This window comes from Nannobrachium achirus, assembly GCF_963921795.1.
Source record: "Nannobrachium achirus genome assembly, chromosome: 6".
Taxonomy (NCBI): Eukaryota; Metazoa; Chordata; class Actinopteri; order Myctophiformes; family Myctophidae; genus Nannobrachium; species Nannobrachium achirus.
The window spans coordinates 46084567-46105034 of NC_137815.1; the positions used below are offsets into that span (position 1 = coordinate 46084567).

At 41.7% G+C, this 20468-nt stretch overlaps 1 protein-coding gene across 1 annotated transcript; it reads left to right on the forward strand.

The window, feature by feature from the left end:
- The first annotated feature begins 2329 nt into the window (after window positions 1-2329).
- smarcd1 (SWI/SNF related BAF chromatin remodeling complex subunit D1) lies at window positions 2330-19946 on the forward strand. The gene is made up of 13 exons (XM_080727733.1): window positions 2330-2550; window positions 7619-7794; window positions 9499-9541; window positions 9907-10029; window positions 10513-10635; window positions 10919-11035; window positions 11687-11788; window positions 12148-12309; window positions 12874-12971; window positions 13607-13742; window positions 15283-15405; window positions 16990-17091; window positions 18348-19946. The coding sequence occupies exons 1-13, from the start codon at window positions 2365-2367 to the stop codon at window positions 18399-18401; spliced, it is 1545 nt and encodes a 514-aa protein (XP_080583859.1). The 5' UTR covers window positions 2330-2364; the 3' UTR covers window positions 18402-19946.
- The last annotated feature ends 522 nt before the right edge of the window (window positions 19947-20468 follow it).

A 20468-nucleotide genomic window follows, 5' to 3' on the forward strand; every position in this document is an offset into this window, starting at 1 on the left:
ATATCAGCATAACAATGGAAACTCATTGTGATGCTGGATGATCTTGCCAAAGGGAAGCATGTACAGGTGCAAGGAGTCTAATCTGGGTTATTTAAATAGGAAACACTCCCAGCAAGCACGGTCAGGACCTGGACCAATCAGTGACGTCTCGATTGCGGCCAGATCAAGTCAAACTATGACTAGTCAGATATGGCCTAGAAGCCCTAGAACAGGGGTAGGTAACCTTAGGCACGGGTGCCAACATTGGCACAGACGTGGGTGATCACTGGCACACTGGCAAAAGTGTGAGAGAGGGCACTCATATCTTAAATGCAATTTACATCCTGCATATAATTCTACATTCATTCAAACTGATAACTTTGACTGGGGAGAGATTCTGGTTTATTGCTTGTTATTGCAGTCTAATGATCTTTAGGCCTACATCCTAATGTAAAAGAATATCTATATATCTTCAAAAGAAGAACCATGTATGTCTATGAAAGTGCATATGGAAATTACAAATAAAGGAAATATGAAATATGAAAGCGGTCCTAGAATGCTCCCCTATACAATGCCACAGGTTGCATCTACTATTTTCATGAAAAAAATCATACAGAAGCATAGTCCTAGAGAGATCGGCCCACTTTCGGTGGCAGTAAAATGTTATTGTGGTGGAGGTATAGGTTATTGTCTAATGTCTACTAGTGTCAAAAGTGGCGCTCAGATAAAGTAGGACCAGAATTTACCATGGTACATATTTATAATTCCCTACACTATAGTACATTCACAAAAAAGAACTACAACAATGCTATAATTAGCATGGAACTCTGACTGGAATTAAACAATAATAGAGCTTTTTTCTTCTTTTTATAGAAATATTTTCAGTTGCTTAATGGGGCTACACCTGCAGGGGTCGGCAAGTAAGTTTGGCTTCGGCCCAATTAGATGGTGGGCCAGAACACAATCAATGGCTAATTTAGGACCAGGAACTTGAAACAAACAACCTTAAATACTGTACATTGTTATAAAAGTTAATAAATAAAGATGTGTGTGGTATAACAGTTGCTAGAGAAATGCACAAGGAATTAAACATTACAGGTGCACACATACGTCCTTGTGTGATCCTTTTGTGCAGGCCCCATCTTGAATGTGGCATATTTAGTTCATCAAAAAGCTTCAAAAGAACATTTTATCTGAAGACAGCAGGCACGTGCACCTTTTATCCGTGCCCTTTTATCCGTTTGTAAAAAGTGCCTCGTCTCCATGCCATGAATGCAGTTTTTACTGTGGTGAATGAAATGCAAATGCCCTGCCATGCCATACCTGAAGGCGGCATTCAAGAGAATTGCCTTGTCCAAACTCTCCTGAACTTGAATGCAGCATCTTATGTTGAAAGAATTGCCCTCTCTGTGTAGAAATCCATGCCGTTACGCCACATCTCCAGTATTGACTTGATTATGCTTAGTTCAGTGTGGTATCACACACCGAAAATAGCCGACCTCCAACCTGCTATTTTTGATATTTCAGCGGAAAATATCAGCCTCTGCCTCTCTAACATTCTCTGCACGTCCCTGGGAGACAGAGAGTCTCTTTTTCGAACAAAAGCTCTTTCATGGTTCAATAAGGAGTATCATTTAAAGGCATGTGAAACACAACCTTTGTTTGTTTTTGTTTTTTTACGTGAGAGGTTTTTCATCCAAAAGTCTCAAGACAGTGAAAACATAACATTCAAAGAATGGAAAATAGAATTATTTGTTCTACCTGCAGACAGACTGTATTGTAAATGATTTACAAAATAATTTGCCACGACAGATATTATCGCTGGTGCCTGGCGGGCTAGTTCTGGGCCACGGGTCGCCTGTTGCCTACCACTGGGCTACACCATGTATAATAAAAAATATATATTTGATATAAGTATTGGCCCATATTGTGAGGGTACCCAAGGAGACACAGGGAGAACACACAGAAGGGCCCTTTTACCAACATGCCCCCAGCTCCCACAGCGGGAATCGAACCCAGGACCTTCTAGCTGTGACACACACACACGCACGCACGCACGCGCGCACACACACACACACACACACACACACACACACACACACACACACACAATGTACACCCATTGATTCCTGAATCAATGGGGGCACATTTTTTGTAATCAAATTATTGTGTTAGGAACACGGCAAAAAAACTAAAAATAGAATTGAATTCAAGTCTCCATGGCATGCGTAATCAATAGAAAGCTCAGTACAGTACTTGAGTAAATGTACTTTACATCTACTAATCACTGTTGTACTTGTTCAATAGCACCCAGCTGCGGACTTGTCTCGCGATACTTCCATCATTTCTCCCCCAGCGGTGCTATTGGAGCTATTCGGAGGAGAGATGGCGGCTAGAGGTGGCTTTCAGTCGGCCCCAACGGGAGGCGGTGGCGGAGGAATGGGCCCTGGACCTCCGGTACCGGGCGGAGGACCGGGCATGGGACCCGGGACCCCCTCCGGCAGGATGGGACCCTCGCCGGGCGGCCAGAACCACATGTACCGCTCCCCGATGCCAGGGCCTGGATACCCGGTGAGCCACCGACACTTCCATCCATCCATGGAGGAGCGTGTCTGTTAGAACAAAGCCTTTCCCTCTGCTTTGTCAGGGAGCTCATTTAGCGCTACTGTTGCTATTGCTATAGCTGGAGGCCCTGTTAGAATACAAGGGTTTATCAACTGATTTAATAGACACAAATACCCTGCTCTTTGACCGATCACACCTTCTGTTGGGGTTAGTTTCCAACTGGCTAGCTACGGGTTAGCAGCTATAGTAGTTGTTGGGTTAGTTAGCTAAATAACTTAGCCAGCTAGCCGATAGCTGACTTGTTTAGCGCTCTATCTGTCGAGCTATGCTTTCTTTGAGTAGTTTTGATTCTTTGATACAATGTTACATGTTGTGCAGGATGCTCTGATTGGCTTTGATTGTGTACCAAAGACGTACTTTTTAAATGATTTCGTGCACTTGACTAGCAGACACGTTATAATGGTAGCCGTCTTATGTAATAAGGGTAACATTGGTAAAATGCACTGCCCCCTTTCCAGGGACTAGCCTGCCTGCGCCCTAGTTGGATGCTGGAGTACGCTTGCTTGACTGTGGTAGCTGCTGTTATGCAGAACAGACGCTATTAACTTATTTTACACAGCACTGTCTGTTTTTGGTAACTCTTTATAACACTTGTCCCTGGCTGATATTTGGTTTAACTGGGAGCAAGCGACGGAGATGCTTCGCGAACAGTTTGTGCAGTCAGCAATGTTGTCCCTAACTTTTCGCTCTCTCTTCTCAATGATATGGGGTGCAAATGTACATTTCAATGGGGGACGCAGAGACGAGGGGGTCCTCCCTATGTTCCCCAGGTTCTATGTTTCCCACTTTGCCCAAAAAAGGTTCTATGTTCTCCAGGTTCTATGTTCCCCACCCATCCTCCCCCCCAAAAAGGTTGTTCAACCAAAAAATAATCTTTGTCCAATTGTCCCCCACCCCCAAAAAAGGTTATATGTTCCCAACTCAAATGCAGGACATGGTGGGACATCTGGGCTCTAAGAACATGTGGGCAATCCTAATTTAGGTGCCCATTTGTCCTGGTGCCCCTAGTGCCCAGATGTCTCCACCCCAGCCCTAAGTGCCTACTTGTCCAGGTGGCAGGTGCCCACTTGTCCAAATGCCCACATGTCCCTACCTAGTGCCCAGATGTCCAGGTGCCCACTTGTCCAGATGCTTAGTCATATTACACAAATATGGTGCCCAGATGTCCCTACTGTAGTTCTCCCCCCTGACCCACTAGAATTTGTAATTTGCTTAGAGTTATTATTAATAATTAGATAATGTTTCCTGCATTTTTGGATGAGCGGGGAACATAGAACCCTTTTTTTGTTGAGTGGGGAACATAGAACCTTTTTTGTGGGGGTAAGTGGGGAACATAGAACCTGGGGAACATACATGACCGTCCTGGTGCCGCCTCAACTTGAGGAGTAGTGGACAAACGAGCCCTTAACGGTTTGAGCTAGGAACGTCAGATTTCAAAAATAAAGTGCTTACCTAAGCCAACTTTGATAACAATTTGACGCCGCACAACGTTCATTACACGCCGCTACCGGATTGTTGAATAAAAAGCATTTTTGTCCGAAATTATTTTGCTTAACATTGGACTTCCGCCTCTAGTGGACAGTCGCGTAATCTCCGGTTGATCATTGTAGTGAACGGAGATGATGCGATGACGCGACTGTCCACTAGAGGCGGAAGTCCTATGTTAAGCAAAATAATTTCGGACAAAAATGCTTTTTATTCAAGAATCGGTAGCGGCGTGTAATGAACGTTGTGCGGCGTCAAATTGTTATCAAAGTTGGCTTAGGTAAGCACTTTATTTTTGAAATCTGACGTTCCTAGCTCAAACCGTTAAGGGCTCGATTGTCCACTACTCCTCAAGTTGAGGCGGCACCAGGACGGTCATGTATATGACCGTCCTGTATTCAGGGCTAAGGTACGGTCCAGAGACGAGGAGGGTAAAAACACGTGTCCGATTTGGTTCTGAGCTTAATTCTGTTCATGTGCGAAATACTGTATGTCATAAGATGCTTTCGTTGCTTTACATTGTATGTAGGTTGTTCTTGTTCCAGATGCTTTGATTGATTGAAGACTTTATTAGAAGGTTGCTTAGGAAAAAGGTCTCATGACAGTACAGTACAGTTCACTGGTACAAGGTCAACTAAAAGAAGATCCTAGTAATCATACATTTTAGGGATGGTCCGATCAGGTTTTTTGGAACCGATCACCGAGCACCGATCACAAAAGCTTGATCACCCGATACCGATCAATCACCGATCCGATCAAGTTATTATTTATATATTATTTATATTTTCTAAATGTTAATGTTTTAACTTTAATTAATTAATTCACTCATGAATTCATTTATATATTTGCCTTATAGTTATTTACCAGCATTACTATGTATTTATTATCATAGCAGTAACGAATTATTCCTTCAGCACTGTGGAAATCAATACCCCAAAATGGCCTCAAGTGGGCATACTGAACGGCTGGTTGATCGGATGCACCGATCGGATCGGTGAATTTACCTTTTGATCTAAACCACCGATTATCGCCTATCACGCTTTGATCGGCCCGATCCGATCCATTGGCGATTGATCGGTAACATCTCTAATACATTTACGTAACATTGAATGACAGGTGGATAGAACACAGTACTATGCATAGGATATCGTCAATTAAAAAAATATATTTTGTGTGTGTGTGTGTGTGTGTGTGTGTGTGTGTGTGTGTGTGTGTGTGTGTGTGTGTGTGTGTGTGTGTGTGTGTGTGTGTGTGTGTGTGTGTGTGTGTGTGTGTGTGTGTGTGTGTGTAGCATAGAGTAATCGAAGAAAAAAGCCCTGATGTTTACTGGAAGTTTGACCACCACTTTCATCCTACAGTAGAGTTGCACCCATACCGGTATTTTGGGCATGAAAAAGAAAATGCTTATTTTTGTCCAAAACCTAAGTGGTTAAGGACCTGTAACTTAAACTTTAGACGTACAGCTACTAGGATAACTATCTTGCCTCGGATATACCTGGTCTTATTTTACATGTATATCACAATGGTGGAGAGGTCTTGCTTCAAGTTCTCCCACCCATCTTTTTTCCAAGTCATTTGCAGCTTACCTAGTACCTACTGACATTCTGAGAGCACATCTCTGTGAAAGGATGTTCATTCATTTCCATGTCCTCCCCTGGTTGTCCTTGGCTGCTTTCACACACAAAAGCATGCTGTGGCAACATAATGAAGAAAGCTTCATACTCAGAGCATGTGATTGTTCTCTAGAAAGCCAAGGCTGTGCTCATGGCTATGAGAAGGTGCTAAATGAATTGCATGGAATTCTCTTTAAACCTCTTCCCACGCACCACACATCTATTCTTTTTTCATCCCTAATCGTTCTGAGTGTGTGGGTGTGCCCATTTCACTCCATCCTAGACGGTCCACATCTCTGTAAAAAAAATATATATATATATATATATATATATGTATATATTCTTTTTTTTTTTAATTATTAATTTATTAATCTAATATCATTTGTACAGTTTTAGTTTTTGTTTCTCTCTCATGCCATCACATCAGTCCAGTGCCATTGGGCAGTCAGAAAGGTCAAGCTTTTAATAGTCAAACAAAACCACTATCTTTACAACATGTTTTTGATTTGTGCTTTGAAAAACTGAGCACAATGTCAATGAAATGGGAAGCGTGGTTGAGAAGCTGGGTGCTGTTTTGTTGGTCACATTTTGACAGCATTGCTGATCACAAACCTAATAAAAGGATCACTTTTAAGTCAGCTGCCAGAGCTACAAGACAATGTGTGGGCTACTGGAGGCTTACGTTTAGCAGAGGTGAGTTTGGGGTAGGTAGAGTGTAGTCCATCTATTTCACTCTTCTCTCCCCAACCTACCCTCCAACTGAAGCTGTACAGAGAGGGGGAGGGACTCAGTGCCTTTACTGCCTTATCCTCTGGGTTGAGATTTGCAGTTACTGAGTGCCTGAAGAGAAAAGGGGAGATCAGTGATTTGTCATACATCTGCTGCTCTCACTGTCATGCAGTCAGACACACGAAGCCGTCTGTTTGAATTCTTATCACATGGTGTGGTGAGTTGGCTATGGGTATTCTGTCTTTTTTTTGCAGTAGTTGACATGCAAATTTGAGATAACCTCGTTGTGAAAGGTGGCATGCAAATGTACTAGATAAGGTAGCTGTGGTAGAAGCCTCTTTATGGTTGACCACTTTTGGGGGGGCGACAGTTGCTCAGGAGGAGGTAGAAAAGCCGTCTTAGGAATTCGAAGGTTCCAGGATAATGTCCCTGCTCCTCCTGGCTATGTGTTGGAAGTGTCCTTGACTCCTTGAGCAAGACACTGAACTGCTAATGATGAGCAGGTTGGTGCCTTGCAAGGTTTCCTCTGCCATCTGTACTGTAAATGCAGTCCATTTACCATTTTCATTACAAATGACACATGGCTTTGTTATTCTTTTTCTTCCACTGTTGTCTTAGTTTGTGCAAAGCATGATTATGTTTTCAGTGTTTGTGCGTTCAGTGTTGGACTTAGTCAGTGTTAGTCATTTAGAGTAATTCATTGTAATAATCAGTGCTACCTGGCCATTCCATGTTTTCTTTTGCTCTGCTGCTGCTTACCAATGCAAGCATATAAATGTAACTACGTTAAAATGAAAAGATATTTGGCATTGTTGTGCCCTCTGGCTCCTTTTAAAATGCATTTGTGGCACACTGCATACTGACCTTGAAGAAGAATTTGCTTTGCTGAACAGAAGCACTCAGACTTTCTTGCTGTTCTGACTTTTTAGTGTTTTTTAGCCAGTTTCCATCACATCAAAATACAGAGTCATTACACGCCAATTTGCATTTTCACCGCGGTAATAAAAGTTATAATTGAACAATCCATAACAGTGCTTATACTCCAGTCAGGTCTGTAACCAAATCTACGTTTATATCCGTATGGCCTCAACTCTGTCAATTGATAGACTTTAGGAGGTGAAGTTGCTGCTCCAGCAAAAGAGCTGCGCAGCTACAGAAATTGACAAAAATCTTTTGTTCCTATCCAGAGACCTGGCATGCCACCATCCAGCCGCATGACGCCCCAGGGACCAGGCATGGGCCCACCGGGATATGGCAACAGCCCTGTGTCCCGCCCTGGGATGCCTGGGGTCATGGACCCGTCTCGTAAGAGGCCTGCACCCCAGCAGATCCAACAGGTCCAGCAACAGAATCGCAACCAGCAGTAAGTTCTCACTGGTTAGCACAGTGTCATTTCAGGGATTCCGTTTTAGTGCACTGGGTGCATGTTCATATGATGATTAAGTGTCATGTCAGTCCACTGGCTTTACGAAACAACTGAGTTAATGTAAAGTAAATAGTTTTTAAATCTTTAAATGGGCCATATCTCTCGCTGAACTTGTGGAACTTTATACCCCAGTGAGGGCTCTGAGGTCGGCTGACACGTTGCTCCTTGACTCGGTTCCCCAAACTAGACTAAAAACACGGTCAGCCCTGCCTTTGCTGCTGTTGCCCCCAGGCTCTGGAACAGCCTACCCCTTCCCATTAGAAGTGCTCAGACTATCTGGGTTTTAAATCTCTTCTTAACTCATTAAAAGCCTCAGACATTAACGGATTATAATATCCAGAGTGCCTCCCACCCCCCCCCATTCACGGCCGTTCTCTTATTTTGTCTTATTTTGAAGGCCACCGGAAGTACTTCCGGTCTGACGTCATCGGATCCTTCGACTGAACCGATCATTGTTTATGTGGAGCCATGCTGGATCGGCTCGTAGCGTTTATACATGTGTTTTATAAGCGAGCATCTGCCTCCATCTTCGCTTCTAAAGTGTAGTTTTGAGATAATGGACATTAAAGATGAGGCGGCCCGTCCACCTCAATGTTATGGGATGACTATTGTGTGCTCGTGGAGCCGTGATGATGACAAATCAGCGCGGATTTCGTCTCCGGAGCGTCGGCCATTGTACTAGGTATTTTTACTCGCCGTTACAGTAATATATTACTTTTCGCGCGACATCGCGCATTCGGCACTATACGTACTCTAGTACTTATTGCGTGACATCACGCGAAAGGCACTAGATGAGTTAAGACTCATTTCCTTTCTCTAAAGTTTAATCTAGTCTGAGTCTGTGACTTAAATTTTGTTTCATATGTTTCTATTGACGCATGTCCATGTTTTGCACAGGCCTGTTCTGTTGATGCCTTCTATGTACAGCACTTTGGTCAATTTCGATTGCTGTGACAGTGCTATACAAATTAAGTTTGAATTTATTTGGTTTATTATGACTAGGACTGCACAATTAATCAAAATATTGTTTTGTTTTGTTTTTCGCGGATAGATTTGTGAAACCTTGCCCTAAATTTTAGCTGTGTAGCTCCTTGTTCTCCTCGCCATTACACAAGGGTTAATCACAGAAGTTACAGTCCCCTGTCTCCAATCTCCCATCCGTCAGGCAGAGTCCTGCAACGTGCCGGGGGCTCCGCGGGTAGCCGACGTTTGACGGGTGAAAACAGGCGGAATATATACTATGTATTTGGAAGCATGCACGCACGGCTGAAGGCTATTTACTTCACTGCATGTAATCGCAGGTAGACGGGCAGGCGATGGGACCATTTTTTGATGGGCTGGGCGGATCTGGTTTAGATTTTTATATAATGACGGGTATGACTCTGCCATCAGGCGTCCAGGGGCACAATAAAATGAGAAAGGCCATTAAATACCATTTGACTAAAGATGTGGTTCCAATGAACAACAATGGCATTAAGAACAAAATAAAACATAGCCATTATACACCATCGTGCAGCCCTAGTTACAGTATGTGGCTATATGTGTGTCCACAGTGTAACATGGTTCAGCGTAATCTATAAAACTAATCTGAACAATGTAATTGCCTTTCTATTCTAACTCGCATACTTAATGGTTTTTCAGCACAAAGAAGAAGAAGATGGCTGATAAAATTCTACCTCAGAGGGTGAGTATTACACAAAATGTGTGCCAGCCAAATCTCACTATTTCTGGCTGTGTTTGGGACGGTCATTAAAAACAAATCAGAATGTATCTTAACAATTGCTTGGTAATATTTGTGTAAGCTTGGTCCTTTATTTAATTGTGATAATTTATCTCAGACTCTTTAGAGTCAATTCTCATAATTAAATGAATGGTCAATGTTGTGTACTACATTGTGGTAGATTTGGGAGAAAGGTTTGGCTACCATCTTCATACTTCATAGTCACCATACTCATTGCATGATGGGTGCAACAATGGGAATTTCCACTGCTCCACTATCTACTGCCAGTAGATAGCCTGAATGACCTCTGTGTGTTCTTCCTGTCTCAGATCAGAGAACTGGTCCCAGAGTCTCAGGCTTACATGGATCTGCTGGCCTTTGAGAGGAAACTAGACCAGACCATAATGCGCAAGAGGCTGGACATCCAGGAGGCGCTCAAGAGGCCCATTAAGGTGAAGCAGTGAACTTTGGCTTCCACTGAAATTATTCACTTCTAATTTAATAATAGAAACTGTTTGGTGTAGTGTTTTACCTTACTATGTGCTTACCGTTTTCGGATGACCCAACTCAGTTAGAAAGGAACCTTTCATGCTTGTTTGGTTGACGTTTTCTACCCATTTGAGCTACATGAAACTCCAGCCTGTTCACCTCTGTCACACTTTTGAAATGGGAACATTTATGGAATTCAGTCCAGTCGAGGGCCTGGGACTACAGTTGAATGCAATTTACTTCCTTGTAAAATGAAAAACAGCACTATTTGTGACCTGTAGTGACGGGGCTTTGAAGAACCCTTGTTTTAGACATTGAATTTGTGACAAACAAGGGTTGTATTTGAAATCAATTGAGGTGTAATGATATACATAGACTAGATCTCACATTTTCAATCATGAAACCTCTTGACTCAAATGTTGCTTCTGCTGATTTGCTGGTTTTAGCAAAAGAGAAAGCTTCGCATCTTCATTTCCAACACCTTCAACCCTGCCAAGCCTGATGCTGAGGATGGAGAGGGCACCGTTGCATCATGGGAGCTACGTGTAGAGGGCCGCCTGCTTGAAGATGTAAGAGTGACACAATGGGGTCATTTCTGGATTCATGTCTGCCCGTATTTTCGTAGATCAACTTTTCTTGTCTGCACACTAGAGTCAGTGCTCACTTCAAACAGAATTCCCAAATGTACACACTAATTTATTAAAGGTGCCTGTAATACTGCATTACTTAGTGTTGTAATTTGCATGTTGAATTCTAAATTATTTGCATTGCACGAACAAACGAAAGCCTGCTTGCTTCATACACTTGGCTGGTGACATTACGAATTTGCAGTGATGATGTTTTGTTTTCCAGACGGCTGTGTCCAAGTACGATGCCACCAAACAGAAAAGGAAGTTCTCTTCCTTCTTCAAGTCCCTGGTGATAGAGCTGGACAAGGATCTGTATGGCCCCGATAATCACCTGGTAGAAGTAAGACTGTACTCACAATAATTATATTTACTTGTGTGTTTGAGTTTTTGGAGCGGTGAAAGCGCTCCCAATAGACAGGTATGTCCGTGGGTATGTGGGTGGCTGGCTGGGTGGGTGGCTGGCTGGGTGGCTGGCTGGCCATGTCCGTAGCCTGGCAATACCTTGAGTGGCCACACACAACACACTAGTTAAAGGAGGGGCGCTGTTTTGTGCAGGCCAGGCACACTCACTCACAGGCACAGTTTACTCACTCACTCACTCACTCACTCACATAGGGTACAGCTGCTCAAATTCACCGCTCCACTTCGAACCGATGTTTGATTTTTTTTTTATTAATCAATTGTTGGTGGGAGTGAGACCCCAGCACAGCATACAAATGCATGGTTGCAAAACCTGGTACTTCTTGGCCGCATCCTTTTTTTTCTTCTCTGCACCAGATCTCTTTGTTGTAAATGGCCGATCTACAATCTGACAGACATGTAAGCTTATAGATCTGTTATTTTTTTTTTTCTAGATTTTTGCCTATGGCACTAGGGTTCATGCCTTAAAACACCAGTGAAACGAGTCACTACTTGTTATAGTCTTGTAGCTATGTCCTCTAGTCCTAGATGATAATGATATGTTAATGTAATTTCCCTCCCTTGTTTACAGTGGCACAGGACTGCCACCACCCAGGAGACTGATGGTTTCCAGGTGAAGAGGCCAGGCGACGTGGGCGTTCGCTGCACCGTCCTGCTTATGCTGGACTACCAGGTAAGCATCCAGGGTCAACACCGCATGTCAGGAAGACTCAAAGTTTAGTGAAAGCTGGTGAATTATGCCATTTTCCACCTTATCGACCATATTCACACGGTGATGATCTTGCCATTAAGTTAATGAAATTCCACCCCAGTTGCCTCCCGGTTTCAATGCAAATTAAAAACATGGCGCAAGGTGAATATGGTCAATAGAGGAAAGAGAGAAACTCCAGAGATATACAGCATTAGTTGTTCTATCCTTTTCACCCAACTTCATCTCTTCTCTGCACCGTTCACTGACCCACCCCATTAACCACCATCCCTCCCTCAACTCCATCCACCTCCATCATGGTCTTTCTTTGCCCCTTTTCCCAGCCTCCTCAGTTCAAGCTGGACCCCCGCCTGGCTCGCATGCTGGGGATCCACACCCAGACCCGGCCAGTCATCATCCAGGCCCTGTGGCAGTACGTCAAGACTCACAAGCTCCAGGACCCACATGAGCGCGAGTTCATTAACTGTGACAAATATCTGCAACAGGTGAGTGGAGTCCTGGGTGATGTACTGTAACCAGTGGTGTCGCACCAAATTCTGGGCCCTGCTGGGTACAGAGGCTCCAAATGATCCTGATTTCAGTGTAGCTTTCAAACTTTAGAGGGAGCTCCTAACTAACAGTATAAATGTGAAATATTGTCTACTCATTGATACAAGGTTCACTTTATTTGTCATTTACATCTATGCACATGAAACGAAAATCGTCTCAGGACCAGCAGTGTACAATGAAATAACTGAATTATTTTATTCAATGATATGTTCACTTATTATTTAACAAGTGTATTACCCCAAAATACTACTTAAGTTAAGATTTTTGGTTGGTGTCCATGGTATAAGTGGAAATAGAAAAATAATGCACTCTGCCCACTCTAGCCTCCACATCATGCATTATTTTCAGATCAGGAACACCCTGGCTCTTGACAAATGAGCACTGGGGTCATTGCCATTTCCACCATTCAGTGGCAGTTTGCCAAAAAAACTACTTTTCTCACCATCTTCGGGTACGGTTTGTCTTTGCTGTGATAATGGAGTGTGGATGTCATTCTGTAGATATTCGAGACCCAGCGCATGAAGTTCTCAGAGATCCCTCAGCGTTTGCATGCACTCTTGATGCCCCCAGAGCCCATCATCATCAACCATGTCATCAGGTAATTATCAGACTTCCCACAGTCATAGAAAAAATAAAGCTGCTGTAAAACAAAGGAAATGGAAATGTCTTCTTAAAGGTTTGGCTGTTTTAGGGTGGAACTAGATGCCGGCTTTGCTACTGATAGATGTGAATACCTTTGAAATTAGGCAAACTATAGGTGTACAACTGTACATAGTTGAGTGTCATGATTCCTCGGCTTTCATTTGCAGTGTCAGTTGTTCAGGTGTGTGTTGTGGTGTTTTCAACACCCTCTGTTAGACATATTTTCAGACAGAAACATGCATACACACATACACACTCAGATGGCCTCATTACAATAGTGTAGCCTCACTTTATGGCTGAAATAACGAAATAGTTAAATTAAGGTGTCTTTCAGATCTAAAGCTCACTAGTGGATTGATTCATGCACTCTTACAGGCACGAACAAGCAAAAACAAACAAAATAATAATACTCAGGAATATTCAGAGCAACTAAGTACAACTGTCTTCTTCGGTGTGTCAGCTGCTCACTTCAGATCAACACACACATAAGCGTCTTGCATCCCTGCTTTCAATTCTGCGTTAACAATCTCACTTTAATGTGACATGACTTTAGCTAGTCATGTGAAACTAAATATGTGTGTTGCTTTTCAGTGTGGACCCTAATGACCAAAAGAAGACGGCCTGCTATGACATTGATGTAGAGGTGGACGACACCCTGAAGACTCAGATGAACTCCTTCCTCCTCTCCACAGCCAGTCAGCAGGAAATAGCTGGCCTGGACAACAAGGTAATATATACAGTGCTGTATATACCACAGGTTCTCAAAGTGTGACTTCCTACGGCTGATTGCTGGCCACATACACTCACAACGTCCCAACGTTGGCTTGGTTGTGTCAGGGCCTTAAGAAATCTAAAGTTACTAAAGTAAGGAAAGTAATTACGGTTCTATGAATCCCGAATAACCGCCAAAGGTGGCGCTTAAATAGAACTATGCATCTTCACAGATTTCCAAAAAGTGATTGTTGCTCGGTTTTAAATCTAGTCAATTGGCTGTGTGATGACAGCCTCCATCTTCTGTAACGATGCTGAACCCATGACGCACACACACACACACACACACACACACACACACACACACACACACACACACACACACACACAATTTGAAGCAAATAAAAATGGATGTTTGTTCCTGACGATTTACGTCCAACTACATTCGTCTGTCGCTTTTTAACTGTCCAACATTGAGGTCAGCTGGGTCTTGGTGAGCTCCCCGCCAGCAGCCATTACTGGGACTGTAATCACATTGATAATGGCATGGAGCCAAACCTCCCCTAGTGACAATTCCTACTGTGTGGTCTTTCTTCTGAGACTAAGTCAACAATGTAAATGTTTATTGTTTATGGGCGCTGTCCCCGTTCGTATTGTAGACAGTATTTTTGTTTGAGTGATAATCGTCAGTGGACATGCCTTTCCTGCTTGCTGTATATCAAAAGCTTTTCTGAGAAGTGCTTTAATAGTTAAATAATCTTAAAGTATGTGTTAAATAGATCTACATCAAAGTGTGCTTGCCTTCCATGTACACCCCCGCCCACGGCACTGATTGTGACGATTCAAACATCTAGAAACCGGTCATTCAGCCTGCTTGAACTTGTAATTATTACAATAATGTTAGTGACTCGCTTTCATGAAGGATGATGTTTATTCCAGGGAAATGGGTCCATTAAGAATAAGAACCCTGTTTGCCCTTTTAATAATTAATTGGATGGGAAAAATGTATAATTTATTTTAATGGGAGATTGTTCTCTAAAAACCTTTCATTTTGTCTGTTATGTTGATTCGCTACAGATCCATAAAGCCGTTGAGCCAAGCTATATAAGGCCATTTTAATTCATTGAAAATGTCTTGGAAAGCAATTAAGGCTAGGCTACAGGATATTAATAGCTCATTCGAGCTATTATCTGGAGGTCGGATCTCGCGTGTTGGGTTGAAATTACAGAATTGCCTGGTAGGACAGAAATCCAGCTGCACCCAGGAACCATGGTTGGAAACAACTTGGGTAAATCCTCCAAATCCACAACAGTCATTATAATAACCAGAACTAAATTGCCAATGTAAGAACAGGCTTTGTAATCTGTGCTCATCCAGTTGCTTCAGTTCCTGCATTCAATGTATTAATTCCATTTGATTTAATGGAATTTAATCCTTTATATCTAATTCTATCCTAATTCTAAGCTGCTAGCATAAAATTACCATAACATTCTATGCTGGTGACATGACTAATTCTACGCAGATAATGATTGAAATGGTGATGTTTTTCTCCACAGATCCACGAGACAATTGAGACCATCAACCAGCTGAAGACCCAGAGAGAGTTTATGCTGAGCTTTGCCAGAGATCCTCAGGGCTTTATCAACGACTGGTTGCAGTCGCAGTGCAGAGACCTCAAGGTAAGGCCCGTCAGTCGGGGAGCCAAGCAAGCGTTAAATAGTAACACAGTGTTGCTAGGACATTAACCACTTGAGTCCCAGCATCCATATGCGGGCCGGGAGAGAACATTAGCCAAAAGTATCAGCTTTATTTGGTTTAGACAGAAAAAAAAGTACAGAATCAACTCATGTCCAGGTTATTAAGTCTAGAGGGTTTTAACCATTGTCCTAATCAAAGTTAAGGACTGATGGAAAGAGGTACCTCTCTGTGCACCATATAGCTTCCACTTCTTTTATTGACCTCCATAACGACTGTCTTGGTAAAATGCTCAGCACAAAGTTTGTCACATTTATTGACAAATGTCCATAATGACCCAATGTGTTTGCCTGACAATCTGACTTTGGCATTCCCATGCTCAAATATATCTTATGTTTCATCTTTTATGCAGGCTCAAATATGTCTTTGATTTAATGTTGTCATGATTATATGATATGTACTGTATGAAGTAAATAATACTCAGGAACTTGCTAGATGCTGTGCCTGCCATAGTGACTTTGCCCGGGGACCACTGTTGAGCTGCTGGAAGAGTTGGGCGGTTTTACATGCTTATAAACGTTCTGATTATGTTCACTCGGGCATAACTGCAAATCCGGTATAAAACTTAACCAAAAAGTCTATCCACACTATTTACTCAAGGCAAACATGGCCTCCCTTTCTGTGGTTTAAATCCGTTAACCATTTGTGTTGGCACCCAATGGCATGCTGCGCTGTTTGCTCAAATGATTGTTTGGGCTTTCACGATCGTGAAGTTTTACTTCACGATCATTGCTTCACAAATAATTGTGATCAACAATATAATGGTGTTTTTGCCATTGAACATTGGAGCATATAAATTAAAAATATATATTTCCGTTTGGCCCTTTAGGCTTCATAAGCAAATATTGCACTGGGAAGATATAACGAATAACTTAAATATACAAAGAAATGTTATGAATTATTTGCACATTTCATACATACAACAAAACGTTGTTGTATGTATGAAACATGCAAATAATTCATTATTTCAAATAACTGACAGGCCTACTGATTGTCTGAAAGGGGTCCAATGGTAGAGTTAACATGGGTGAAAAAAAATCTACAAAGGAATTAATTAATTTAACAGCTTTTGGACTGCAAGATTCAGTTGGTGCAGCACTTTTTCACCCAGCACGTTTTGTCATGTGCTAATGAATCATTCTTAATAGAATGTATATATTAATATAATTGTTTAATTTAGTGGTGATGTTCTGTTGTGGTCTATCACCATTTTTATTCTGCAGCCGGCTGCTGTTAAAACTGAATTTCCCCTGAAAATGATGTTTACTTTGTGATGCTTTTCAGTTTTGGCCTATCAACATTCTTATTCTGCACCCGGCTGCAGTTGCAACTGAATTTCCCCAGAGGAAATTGTTTTGTCTCAACTCAATTATCCTGTTGGCCGTATCAATATTTGTTCTTTTTATTCGGCAGTCCCTGCTACTGTCACTGGTTGGATTACAAGTTTAGTTTGAGAGATGACTTTCAAAAGTGCAATTGTCTAATTCTTTGTTTTTCACTGCAATCAGACCATGACCGATGTGGTCGGAAACCCGGAAGAAGAACGAAGGGCCGAGTTCTATTTCCAGCCATGGGCCCAGGAGGCAGTGTGCCGCTACTTCTACTCCAAGGTAATCTGTCTTCCCTTCACCTCAAGTCACCGAATGAACACTTAACAGCATGGCTATTTTGCCAACGTCACACTCAAAATGGCTGCTGTTTCAATATGCGTGAGGTTTCCTATCCCCTCAAAGTGTTGCAGTTACCCACACTACAGGTACTTGGAATCCTGTTTCCCCTCTGTCTGTCTCTTTTATTCTCATCTGTTTTGGATGAATTTTCCTACGGATATTGCAGTGCCCGTTTGGGCCATGGCCACCGTTCAGAACGTGTGCCTGTTAAGAGTGGGCCAGTTCTGGAAAACCATTCATCGATTCAGTCGATTGGATGAACGGTTCTTAAGATATGCAAAGCAAAGACTTGCATACAGACACAAACACAAATACAGTGCATATTGTCAGGTGAAAACCTTGTCCAAAACGGTTACTTATCAGGAGGTGGATCTAGGGGAGGTCCGATTGGTGGCCAATTGAAATTGTCAGATTTTAGCTTCTAATGACTCGATCGACCTTTGCCAAATTCACTGATACGGAAAACCGATCTTTTATTAAAAAAAAGCTACTACTGTCTCAGGTGGTCTAGGTTAAGATTTTTTGTTTAGTTTTTACTATATTTTTGTTTAGTTACTGTAGTAGCATTTAACCCTCTTCATTCAACACTTTGTTTAATATTGAAGCCTTAAAGCTGATATACTACTGTACTGAATAATATTTGGAGCTCTCTCCTATTTGAGGGGTGAGTGAGGTAAGGTTCATGATTGTTTAATAAAGGGCAAACAAAGTTACACATTATTGTCATACATATAGTATGGATAAGACCATTAAAACTAGATATTTTAGTAGCAATGGTTAAATATTTTCCTTTGAAAATAAATCGGTATCTGTATCGGCAGATCATGAAAAAATAAGTCGTGGTCAGGATCAGCCCCAAAAACGTGCACCCCTAGGTGGCCATAGTTATTATGTAGTCACAGGCACGTGTTAATACTTTTCATGGGTTCAATATTTATAAAACCCACAGACACACCTTCACTTTTACGTTCTAAAAGAAAACAAAAACAAAACTGATCTACAAACTCACAATGCGTCACATCACATTGTGAGCTTGTTGATCAGTTTTTTTTCACTGCTTTTTGTATGACAAAACGGCACATTCATTTACCAAAAAACCTCTGAAATATGGAGGTATTCTGAGACTCTTGGAATTTATAACGATAAACTCCATGGGGAGCCTATTAATAATCATACATATATGATATGTTTTTCAGGTGCAGCAGCGTCGCCAGGAGCTGGAGCAGGCCCTTGGAATCAGGAACACCTAGAGTTTGTTCAGAGGCGCCAGGCAAACGAGAAGACGTGCTGTGCTTTCAGAGTGTTTGTGAGCGTGAGGGATGTTCAAAATGTTTTGACAAACCTAGACAGATATAGATAATAGACAGCGTTACTGTTAGATTGGATATTTTCAAGCTTCATCACCTGTGTGTTGCAGTTTGGTTGTTTCTTTATTTTTTTATTCATTCTTTTTTTTTTCACACCACAGCTCCCTGAGCACAATGTATTTTCTCGTTGATTGCCTAAGCCTTACCTGGAAGCATTCCTTTCATTTGGATAAATTGTGCCCTCTGGCCCACGCAGTACTGATTGTACACCCATGATAAACAAAAAAACGAATTGATTCGAGTTGTTTTCCTATTTTCTTTTTTGGAACAGAATTCATCAAATTCGCTCCCATTTTTGGCCCCCAAAAGGTTAGTCATAAGTTTGATATTGATGGTGAACATGTTTGTAATCATTTATCCTACAGTGCGTGGATATCCATGTCCGTCTGTCATACCATTTCATTGGTCTGTTTTTATGGGTTTGTGGCACAGTCCTCTGTCCGAAATTGAAGATTTTACAGCTTGACTATGGCAGAACGTACACTGTTGGGAGTGGGACGGAGTTGTTTAAAAGATAATTTATACTTCTTTGCCTGAGCCTTTCTCTCAAAAGTATACATAATTTAGCAACATCGTCTAGCAACGCTTGTTGAGAAGTTCCTGCAACTAAATATAAATTAAGCTTCATATTTTTCAGGGTGCCATTGATTAAAAAAAGAAATTTCCACTTTTTTTATGATCCTGTTTGTTTTGTAAAACAAATATATCAATATTTGTCTTGTTGGCTAGTACAGAATATCAAGGATTTAGCTAGTATAAGTACCTCTAGTCTATATAGTTTTGTAAATACTGAGCAAGGAAAAAACTGATGATTGATGTGAAGTAAAATTGTATCTGTTTTCCAGGCAGATGGTTCTCTTAACTCTGTCTATGCTCGGATAGTTTACCCAATATTTATATTGTCGGTCCTCGCTCAGTGAGTCCAATGACATTGTTCTTTATAACATGACCGTAGCAGTTGCATTTGATGAACCAATGCTCCACGATATGCTTTTATTAGATTTGTGTATTTCAATTATTTACAGAGAAGCCATATACACTTGAAGAAGCGTGGCGCATTGGTCATGGAATGTGGCCTACCCTATTTAAACAGTTTTCAGCTTTTTTTTGTTGTCTGATCAAGAGCTATGAGTTGTTATGGCTGGTGGGTGTAAAATGTTCTTTTCCCTACCGAAGTCAAGTTGGATGCCCTCATTTGAAAGGTTGGTTTCATTCACACTATGATTCATGGTGTGAATGAGACCAACCAATCCAGGAATACACTAATGTTTTCAGGGCTGGTTAGTAAAATAGTTAAAGTTCAATACATTTTCAGAACCACTGTGTTAAAATAGACAACACTTGGGACTATAGTATTATTATGATCTTAAGACTTTTTCATGGACCAAACCTATTTTTCTGTATGTTCTAATCTTACGTTATAATAAAATAAAGGATATCTTAAAGTAACACTTGCATCTATTTCTTATGGAAACATTTATGCATGGGGGTTGACGGGTTTCGCGAAAAGCCTTTATATGCTGTTTGTCAGTGGTTCTCCAAGTGAGGTCTGGAGACCAGTGGCGTCGGTTCAGCGAAAGCTAAGGTATGGCAACATGACTGGTGTCGCGCGTGCAAGACACCAGTCATGTTGCCATACCTTAGCAACAGGCATGATGAATTTATTTTAATTGAGGGGTGAGTGTTGATGCAACATGCTTTAAACAATGAACCTAAGACCAAAGTACAAGGCAATTATAAAATCCAGTTACCTCAGGTGGCCTATTAAATAAATGTAAAACATTCTCCAGACCAGTGGTGCTCAACATGGGGTAGGAGGACCCAGTGGGTTCCAGGAGAGCCCCAACAAACCCCAACTAAATGACTAATGGTTAAAAACCAAATTGGAAAATTAGTTTCAGTTCTAAAAGGAGCTGGCTAAACGGACTGTGTTGTACTTCTCTTATTCTT